This window comes from Arachis duranensis, chromosome 9 (genome assembly GCF_000817695.3).
Source record: "Arachis duranensis cultivar V14167 chromosome 9, aradu.V14167.gnm2.J7QH, whole genome shotgun sequence".
Classification (NCBI taxonomy): Eukaryota; Viridiplantae; Streptophyta; class Magnoliopsida; order Fabales; family Fabaceae; genus Arachis; species Arachis duranensis.
The window spans coordinates 69931936-69942288 of NC_029780.3; the positions used below are offsets into that span (position 1 = coordinate 69931936).

The 10353-nt window shown below is 36.2% G+C and overlaps 1 protein-coding gene across 2 annotated transcripts; it reads left to right on the forward strand.

Moving 5' to 3' along the window:
• Positions 1 to 3531: 3531 nt before the first annotated feature.
• On the forward strand, positions 3532 to 9551 carry LOC107465894 (splicing factor U2AF-associated protein 2). Of its 2 annotated transcripts, none has more exons than XM_016084873.3 (14): positions 3532 to 3706; positions 3870 to 3953; positions 4433 to 4567; positions 4658 to 4848; positions 5409 to 5630; positions 5741 to 5833; positions 5917 to 5955; positions 6261 to 6350; positions 6464 to 6566; positions 6717 to 6797; positions 7284 to 7360; positions 7685 to 7765; positions 7938 to 8029; positions 9072 to 9551. In XM_016084873.3, exons 1-14 carry the CDS (start codon positions 3637 to 3639, stop codon positions 9193 to 9195), a joined length of 1482 nt encoding a protein of 493 aa, XP_015940359.1. In that variant the 5' UTR covers positions 3532 to 3636; the 3' UTR covers positions 9196 to 9551. The 2 variants fall into 2 exon arrangements, with proteins under 2 accessions (XP_015940359.1, XP_015940358.1); XM_016084872.3 differs by having other exon boundaries at positions 3533 to 3706; positions 3864 to 3953.
• The last annotated feature ends 802 nt before the right edge of the window (positions 9552 to 10353 follow it).

The following is a 10353-nucleotide window of genomic DNA, read 5'->3' on the forward strand; positions in this document are numbered from 1 at the left end:
TTATTATTGTTTAATTAGTTACTATACTTCTATGGTATGCTATTTGTTATAACTTAGATAGATACTAAATGGTGCAATTCAGGGACTATAATGATGAACGATTATGAATGCTAGGGACTATTATGGTGAACGAAAATCAAAATTAGGGACTATTATGGTGAACGATGATCAAACTTAGAGACTATTATGGTGAAACGTTAACACTCGTAGGGACTATTATGGTAACGTATTGTTTGCTGTCTTCAGGGATTACAACCTGCCATGAAAGCGGTGATGCCTAATGCGGGCCATCGTTTCTGTGTCTGGCACTTGTGATGAAATTTTAACAAGCAGTGGAAGGACCTGGAGCTGAGGGGACTGTTATGGGAGTGTTCTAGAGCAACTATATTTCAAGAGTTTAAGGTATGGGAGGACAATATTTTTGTTTTGGAGTTAGTTTACATGGACCTTTTTCACTTTTCTTAATTCTTGCCATTCAGGATTACATAGAGAGGATAAAGAGGCTGAACGAGGACACATGAAAGTATCTTGACAGTGGTCCAGGGAGGCATGGACGAGGTCACAATTCAGACACAACCCGAAATTGGACTCGATTTGCAACAATGCTTGTGAGGTTTTCAATTCAAAGATCAAGGAAGCAAGTGGAAAGCCTATACTTACTCTTTTAGAAGAGGTGAGAATGTTTGTCATGAGGACTATGGCTAAGAACAAGGTGAAGTTGGACAATCACCTGGAGCTGTTACCACCCGTAATCAAAAGTAGGCTAGAAAAGATGAGGAAAGAGTCCAGACATTGGCATGCTATATGGTCTGGAGATACTGGTTATGAGAAGTTTGAGGTTCATGGGCGTCCTACAAATCATGTGGTGGACTTGGGGAAAAGATTATGTACCTGCCAGTTCTGGATGTTAACAGGTTGTTTTTTCCCATCCACTTACTTTTGCTCATGGACTTTTATATTTGTCTTATAAATGATTTTGTTTTAACCTAAGCTGGATGTAAATTGGACTTGTAAGGATTCGATGCGTTCATGCTTGTGCTGCACTAGCCAGAGTGAACAAGCACCCGGAGGATTTCTACCACAAGTCGATACAAGGAAACATACAAGTACCACATCAATCATATTCATGGCCAAGCCTTCTGGGAACAAAGTCAGTATAACAGGCCATTGGCACCACCAATCAAGAGGAAGCTAGGGAACCTTCAAACAAAGAGGAGGAAGGACTCCGATGAAGGCACAAGTTCTAGCAAGAAATCTCAGCCAAGTATAGCCATGAAAAGACAGCTTCGGCCTTTCACCTGCAGGTATTGCTTGCAAAAAGGTCACACCAAGAGAGGGTGTGAAAAGAAAAGAGCAGCTGATGCTGCTCAAGCTGCAACTGATGCTGCAGCTACTGCAAAGGCTACGGAGGATGCCAAAGACCCTAAAAATGCTACTGCCCAAGCAATTGCAACTACCCAGGCCATTGCAACTGACACTGCAACTGCCATTGTAACTGTCACTGCAACTGCAACTGCTACTAGTACAGCTACAGCTACTGCTAATATTACAAACAACATCCCGTCGGCAATCAATTCTGCTCCTATTGGTCAAGCTTCAGAGATTGATCTGTCACAGCCAATTTGTTCTGAACCAGAAGATTCTCAAAAGGTACAATAGTAATTCTATAATAAACCTTTTTAATTCATGGACTAATAAATCTGAAAAAGGTTTAGTGGGTGACAAACTTTGATTTTCATTTGTGGTTTGTGCTTTTTGTGTAGTTCATTGAAGTAAAAGGGGAACCAGCCACAAGACCTGCCAAACTGCCTGCTAGAAGAAGGTCACCACCAACAACCCCTTCTACAGCACTGGACCTAATGAAGGGTGCGAGTTCAGTCACTGCCTCATGATTCACAAATTTTCTGAAGTTTGTGCCGACCCCTGAATTTAAGCACCCCGCAAGAAGTGAAACTTAATATTAGGACATTACACTTGTCAAGTGTTTGTTTTTTGTTAAAAGAAACAGTGACTGTGCTTACTCTAAACAATGGTTCATTTTGTTGATTATTAATCAAGTATGTCATATAACTTGCTCAATTACTTATGGTTGTAATGTGTTAAAACTATGAATGATTTGCCATATTTTGGTATAGATTAATTAATACTATCCATGGTTTGAATCAACCTTTCTGTTACTTATTTACATGTACTTTTTATTCATCCAACAGGATATTATATTATAGTAAACTAAGATCAGCTACAGAAACCTTGTGATGTTACCCCATAACGCTTTCATTCATTACTTTGGGAACTACATTATATTGATATGTTCTCAACCCTTTAATAGCACCATTCCTACAAAAACAACAACTACAAAGAACCCAAACCCAAGAACATGAGTAATGAATTTCAGATTCCTAATGTCTGCCTCCATCTTTCCCATCCGCCATGCAAAGTTCATCTTCTTGTCACCATCATCATCTCCTGAAACAGCTCTTTCAGGCAGTTCCTCTTGCACACAATTTGCCCAGACGAATAACCCACACCATATTTTTCCACTTGTCTGCAAATAACCAAAAAAATCAACCAAAAAAAAAATCAAACACCTACAAATCAGTTACCTTTACTCACATTATAGTTAGGGCAACCAAAGAAGGGCTTGTTAGGATTCGTCTCCGTCCCTGACCACCTTAGCACCGAGCGACAACCACAGCCGCACCAATCCGGAACCCGCCCCTACCTGCTTCGTGTTGTGCTTCTTCTCCAGTTCTCCGTCGACGATGACCGGTTGGAACTTCCTGCAACATGGCTCCCAGATCCTCTCATGGGAGACAACTATTGGTGTACACAACAGATGCAGAAGGAGACGTTGATGGAGAGAACCAGATTGAGGGGAGGCCAACGAAGGTTTAGGGTTTAAAAATCAAGACAGATACTACATTGGAGAATTTTACAATATAATCCACGTCATATGTACACTCTGACATCTAACGTGGCAATGACTGTGCCACGTAAGCAACGCCGTCACCGAGTCACGCTAGAAATTCACCGAACGATCATTATGTTGCCCGGATCGTAATCTGGAGGACATAAATAGTGCAATTAGAATCTCAGGGGCTAAATCGGTGCACGAGCTGAATCTGGGGAACCACTATGGGGATTTAGTCGAATTCCTTAATTTTAGAGGAAAAGATTTGATTCCAAATATAATGAGAAAGTGATATGTGGCACATTTTGGTTGTAAAATTAGTAAGGAAGGGAAGAGAATTCTTTAATTTTAGAAGAAAAAATTTGATTTTAATTATAATAAAAGAGTGGCATGTGATATTTTTTTATTGTAAAATTAGAAATATATAAAATAGAATAACAAAATATATAATAGATTTAAGCATGATGGAATAATCCGATTCAACTCTAACCAACCGGTTGAGCTGCGAAAAATCTGATCGGTTTAGCTACGGGTTCGGTTCTATGGCTTTCATGTCCATTTTCCTTTTTGCCTTGAACGAATTGGTATTCCTTCTTTCTTTATTATTATTTTTTAATTTTTTTCCTCTAGAAACTAGAAAAGAAGAAAGAAATCACACTCATAATCTTGGCACTGCCAAACATTGAAACCCAGAAACTCCGAGAAAACTCGCACTCTCCAAAACGATGTCGTCTCAAAACGGCTACGACCGCGGCAACCTCCAACAACATCAACCTCCGCCGCAACAGCAACAAGGTACACCCTCTATTCCAGTAACTTCTTTTCGCAATAGATAGATATAAGAAAAAGAAGATTACTTTATCTAGTTTAACGAATTATCTCCTTTTTTTTTGTTACAATATTTTGATTTTGGTTTATGCAAATCATAATTCATTGAATCTGGTTTGGGAAGGTGAAGATGGTGGTACTGCTGAAGTGGGATGGTATGTTGCGGCTGATAATCAACAACAGTTTGGCCCTTACGCTCGCTCTGAGCTGCTCCGTGAGTTCTTTATTTATTTCTTAGCTTGTTTTGATTTCAGGAACGCCATTGTAGTTTGATATATTTTTTACTTTACCTTCGGAATAGGCAATATATGGATTCAACACTGGATTAATGTACAACTGGAGTTCACTTTTTGCCGCATGTTGATTTTGGTGTCTGAATGGCCATGTAGGAAGAGCATAAGTGTATTGATTTGCTGTGTTTGGTTGCTCCCTAAAATTTTATTGATATTGGCCAGCGAATGCAGCGTTACGTTGTACACTATGATTCTCGTTGAAATGCGGCTAAAATTTGATCATACTAATCTTCTTTTAGGAACTAATATCTCTGAGGGTTAAGGACTAAATTGAACTTTAGGAACTATGCTTTTTCATTTTTCAGGGACTAACGTGTTGGATTTCATGCATGAGTTTCGGGTAAAGTAATAAGTGAATAGAACTTAACCATGTTGAAACTTATGTACTTGGCTTGAACAGAACACTACTTAAATGGATACCTCTTGAAAGACACACTTGTGTGGTCTGAAGGAAGAACTGAATGGCAGCCGTTGTCCTCAATTCCTGAGTTGTGGGCAGAAATTAACCAGCAGGGACCTGCTTATTCAACTGCAGGTATAGCTTTCCTTCTCTTTCTGTTGGATTTTGGCTTTTCTATTTTGCTGTTATCTTTCTTGGATCTTAGAGATTGATATTGTTGTGTAGTGTCCACCAATGATGTTGATGAGTTTGAGAAATTTCAAAATGAGATCAAAGAGGCAGAGGCACAAGTAGAAGGTGTAGGAGGAGCAGATCCTGAGAGACCTTCAACGCCACCTGAGGGTGAAGAAGAGTTTACTGATGATGACGGGACAATGTACAAGTGGGACAAGAATCTTAGAGTCTGGGTTCCCCAGGTAGGTGCATGGCATTTTATGTTTTTGTTTGTGCTTTCTAGTAAATTGTTAGAGTCTTTCCAATCATTTCCCTGACAGATAGAAATTGTTAGGGCTTAAGATATTCACTAAAAAGAAAAGTAGATTTACTTTTCTTTCGGAAGAGTAGCACTGAAAAAGATTATTTTTGTTTGCGTTGTATTATATGGTTAGACTAGGCTAGGCTAAAGAGATGACATGAAGTTTTTCATTTTCTTTTTTAATTATAGTGCTGAGAGTGTTGCATTGCATGTTTAAGCTGAAGAAATGATTTCTGTATAACTCAGAATGCTATTTTTTTCCCTTTGTGCCATGCAAGCAAGGCTTGTTGAGTCGGGAGTTGTATTGTTAGTGAACGTATGCTAGATGTTGTGTTATCCTAGATTCAAAGGGGACAACAATTATTTATTTATTGCACGGTTTATCCAGAAAGGGTTTAGTTTTTCATTTTTGGTTTCTTTGTGTTAATGCCTTATCCTCCTTTCTACTAATTTCTTCTATTCGTCCTTTTTGGTGGATTAAATACTATTGTTATGTGATAGGAGCATGCTTCTGTCAGCAATGAACCATATGGTGTTGAAGAGATGACCTTCTTGGAAGAAGAGGAAGTGTTTCCAACAGTAACTGGTTCTGATGCCTCCGAAAAGCTTGAAGATACTTCAAAATTGACTGCTCCTTCCGAACCCTTAAACGAAGATCCAAACAACACTAATGTTGTAACAGATGGAAAGAGGAAGCTTTCAGATAAGCCAGCCGAGAAGAAGGTGCTTCTGCTCTCTCTATTGCATATGTTTTCACCCAAAGTCAATTTTCTTTGGAACACTTTTGGAGACAAATGAGTCCCTAATGTCAATTGAACTCTTGTGTGTTTTAGGAAGCTAATAAACCTCCAGACAGTTGGTTTGAGCTAAAGATTAATACGCATGTTTATGTCACTGGATTACCGGAGGATGTTACCACTGATGAAGTAAGCCTTAAGCCCTTAACTATGGTCCTAATTTTCCTAAGAATATTATTGTTGCAAGAAATAACATGGTTAATGTATTGTAGGTCGTGGAGGTATTTTCCAAGTGTGGAATTATAAAAGAGGTACAATTTCATTAAATGTTATCTACTGTCTACTAAATGGTAAAACTGTTAGAATTTTACTACAATTTATGGCTATCACTATCTTAAAAGAGGTTGTTACATGAATATGACAAACTCTATTGACATTATACAAATGGTACAGTGACTATATAATGCCAGTAGGATTAGCATTTCGGCACTTGGAAGAGCAGAGCATGTTAAATACGACATTTATCCTATGAGAAGCCATTTTTTAAAAAATTCATACTAAGAAATAAATGATGGGTGACAGTCTGAATATGAATTCATGATTATGTTCACAATAGGACCCAGAAACTAAAAGGCCTCGTGTGAAGCTTTATGTTGATAAAGAGACAGGAAGGAAAAAGGGAGACGCCCTGGTTACCTATCTCAAGGTAATTTTTTTTCCTTATTGTTCTGTATGTGATTTTCTTTTCAAGATTGGATTCTGTGTGTGACTTTTACTTGTACATATGCAAGGGTTTTCAATTTTATTTGTCTATACTAGGAACCCTCAGTTGCTCTAGCACTCCAAATTTTGGATGGAACACCTCTTCGTCCTGGTGACAAGATTCCTATGTCAGTCAGCCAGGCTAAGTTTGAGCAAAAAGGTAAGGCATCATTTAAATTTTGAGTACTTCAGATGGCACTTTCTGATAATAATTCCTTCATAGCTGTGGTAAATGCATGTCTCAAATAAAAAAGTTTAGTTATTTATTGCGTCTATTGTTGCTTGATGGAGCTTTATGTTAAATATGCAGGAGAGAAGTTTATAAGCAAGCAAATAGACAATAAAAAGAAGAAGAAATTGAAAAAGGTTGAAGACAAAATGCTTGGATGGGGTATGCTTACTTACCCAGTACTTTCAGTTGATGTTTCAGAAATTTGGTTTCCGTGCTTCCCAGTTCAACTTCACTTTAGCCTAATTTCCCTTTCCTGATTTTAAGTCAATTTATATGTGGGTGTATTAACTTACAACTTGTATTTGAATGTCCAACTTGAAAACTAACCCTTTAAAAGGAATGTGTTCTGTTTATAATCAAAAGCTTTGAAAAGCTGCTTATGATTGTAAAGTGGCTATTTTTATGTTATAATCTTAGTTACCAACCATGAGCTTAAGCAGCACACTGTGAACTATGTCAATGTATAATATCAACATTGCAGTCTTTTAAGTCTTCCAGTGTATGCTTTGCAAATTGTGAGATTGATTTAAAAGATATTTTTTCCAGAAGCATTCCTATTACTTTTTTGTCAATTCAAGTTTATAAATTCAATTTCAGACTTCATTTTCTTATTTATGATGCATGTGTTTTTATTGCATTGCTCAGGTGGTCGTGATGATGGAAAAGTTTTAATTCCAGCAACCGTTATCCTTCGTTATATGTTTACTCCAGCTGAAATGAGGGTAAACATTAGTTCATTTTACTTTTATTCTTTGTGCAATTAGCATACTAGAACATTGCTGTACAAGTGAGCTCACCTGTCCATAATTTTTGACAATAGAAATTATTAAATAAACTTCTTTTCAAGTTTTCTGTTTTTCTAGAAAGTTCGATAGTAGTATTTTATGTTATGTATCAATTAATTATTTTCATGATAGGGGGCTATAATTTACAGCAGGATTTCCTGCTTTTGTTAGTGATAATTTCAATTTGACCAATCTGGATTACAATTTGGTTCTGCTGTTTCTCATACTGGACATTTTGCTGATTTTGTGTAATCTATGCAGGCTGATGAAAATTTGCGTTCAGAACTAGAAGAAGATGTTAAAGATGAGTGTACGAAACTTGGTCCTCTGGACTCGGTCAAGGTAATTGATCTAAGCTTGTCTGTATTTTCATATTTTATAAATTTATCATTTTATATACTTGATATTTGATCCCCCCCCCCCCCCCCCACCCCAAAGTTGTTCTGTTACTTGTACCCATACAGTTGTCTAATTTGCCTCTGTACTTCGTGTCCCATACTGATTTTACCTGCAGGTATGTGAGAATCATCCACAGGGTGTTGTTTTGGTAAAATTCAAGGATCGAAAGGATGCTCAGAAGTGCATAGAATTGATGAATGGAAGATGGTAATCTAGACATTCTTATATTATTTGATTTTACTGCCAGTCCATCATCTTCATTGTTGTAACTACTTACTTTGTCATGCTGTCACATAAGAAGGAATGGTCTACCTAGGCACCACAAGTTTTGTTAGTTGATCATCTCCCACTCTTTGTTAAATGTTCGTCTCCCTCATGGACCTTATCCTTAACTATGCTTGGTTTAGTAAAACTTTCTGGAGAAGTGCTTTTGCTTTTTAAAAGCACATGCACCTCATTTTATGATTGGTAAATAAAAAAGATTATGTGCTTATGCATGTAGTTTTGGAAAGTTGCGGGTGCTTTTGAATGCACTTAAAGAGGTGCTTTTCGAAGTTGGTTTGTGTTTATCAAAATTAAAAAGTTTAATATAACTTCATATATTAATAGATATTCATATTTGCCCTTAATTAAATTATTGATGCCAAATTCTAGTTATGATCAAAATTCTTCTATTTATGTCTATTATAGTAATTTTATTTTAGAAACTATTTTACCAAACACAATTATTGTTGTTTGTGCTTATTGAAAGTTATTTTTAGTTTGATTTACCAAATATAGGTGTTATGGGTTTTAGAAAGTTATTTTTCAAAAGTCAACTTTAATAAGTTACTTGTGAGCCAATGAAAGGCAAAATACAGAACTAATATTCAATCTGTTAAGTGTTCCAGTAAATCTATATTACTACCTTGTCATATTCAATTGCTGTACTATTCTTCATAGATTTTCCATCTCAAGAAAAACTAATTATCTAGACCTAGTTATATGCAAAGCACTTCTACCTTTCTCTGAGAAACCTAGTTATATGTTTTTAGGTTACAGAACTCATTTTCATTTTGTCATTGTCTGAACCCGTCCTACTGTTGTTCTTGTGTTATTGTTCTGTTGATCAGTATTGGAACCCTAACTCCTCCATTTATCATAAGCTTAACTTTTTATTTCCCCTTAATTTCTCATTGCATCTTTGTTTACCCTGTTTCCTTGTGGATATCATCTCTTACTTCTTTTCCTTCATATTTTTTATTACCAGGTTTGGTGGTAGACAGATACATGCCTGCGAGGATGACGGTATGATTAACCATGCCACCATCCGGGATCTGGATGCAGAAACCCAGCGGCTGGCGGAGTTCGGCGCAGAACTCGAAGGTGAATGAGTTGACCAGAACAACTTGCACCTGATTAACAATTCCCAATATGTGCAAGTCTTGACCTGGAACTTTTTCAAGATGGCTGGAGCTTTTGGATTCCGCTGTCATCAGCTTTCTAGGCTTTGCAATGATTATGAGACGTTAGTCAAACTTGTATTTTGGGGTGAAAGAGAAGAGAGAAAATAACAGGAGGAAGAGTGTAGTGTTCTCTAACTTCTAGCTAGCTAGAGGCCTGATCTCGTATGGAAACTTGCGTAATATAATCTGCATAGCATCCAGATTATTAGGATTGTGATACATGGTGATCTGATAGAATACGAACAGTTCGACTAATTTTGAAGAAATTGTTATTTAAAGGGTAATTTACCTCTTACGTAAGAGTTATGCTTAGTGTTAGTATTTTGTTCAATGCATAATAACATTAATTAGCACCAACGCCTCTGGTTATCACGGCCACCTTGTTAAGGTTCATGATCGTAGGATAATGTTGTCATGCATTAAAGTAAATATGGTGTTTGAAGCATCTGTTATCTGTTCTAGGTTTATCCGGTTAAATTTTGACTTAGATTAATTGTAATTCAATCTAAGAAATTTAGATATTTTCATTATTTTCTTAGATAGGATTCAAGTTAGAGATTTTTCACCAATTTAAAAATATTAGATATTATTTTCTTGAACTTTTTCATGTATATGAACTAATTCAAATTGGTTCTTCATTAACCTAAGAATCTTATACATTTTTTCTAAAAGTCTTTTCAGTACTAGAAATTACTACTAGATTAGCTTACAACAAAATATATGAAGCAGAAAGACACATTGTTTACACAGGGATGTTGAGAAATCTAAAAATTTAATAACTCAGTTCGAATACCTATCCTACGTGAGTTAGTTCAAAGATGTTATTAGTTCAACATAAACTATTATCAGCTTCACAAGTATATAATCTGAACTGACATAAAATATAAACTATTACAATTTTGAAATATCATCTAAGCATATAGAAGATATGAAGAGAAAAAGAGTGTGTATAGTTTGTATTTTCATTTTTAGTGTTTTTGTTTTCAAAATTTTAAAGAAAAAAAAAACAATAGGTGAAAATAAAAAATGATTTTACTGATTTTTTTTGTTTTTTTTTTCACAAAATTTTGAAAATAAAAAAATAAA

What these genes read in the sequence shown, in the direction of transcription:
- LOC107465894 (XM_016084872.3), top strand. Translation starts at nt 3,637, where the DNA reads ATGTCGTCTCAAAACGGCTACGACCGCGGCAACCTCCAACAACATCAA. An exon ending in GGCTAAGTTTGAGCAAAAAG is followed by an intron (nt 6,567 to 6,716) that starts GTAAGGCATCAT and finishes TTAAATATGCAG; the next exon opens with GAGAGAAGTTTATAAGCAAG. An exon ending in GTCCTCTGGACTCGGTCAAG is followed by an intron (nt 7,766 to 7,937) that starts GTAATTGATCTA and finishes TTTTACCTGCAG; the next exon opens with GTATGTGAGAATCATCCACA.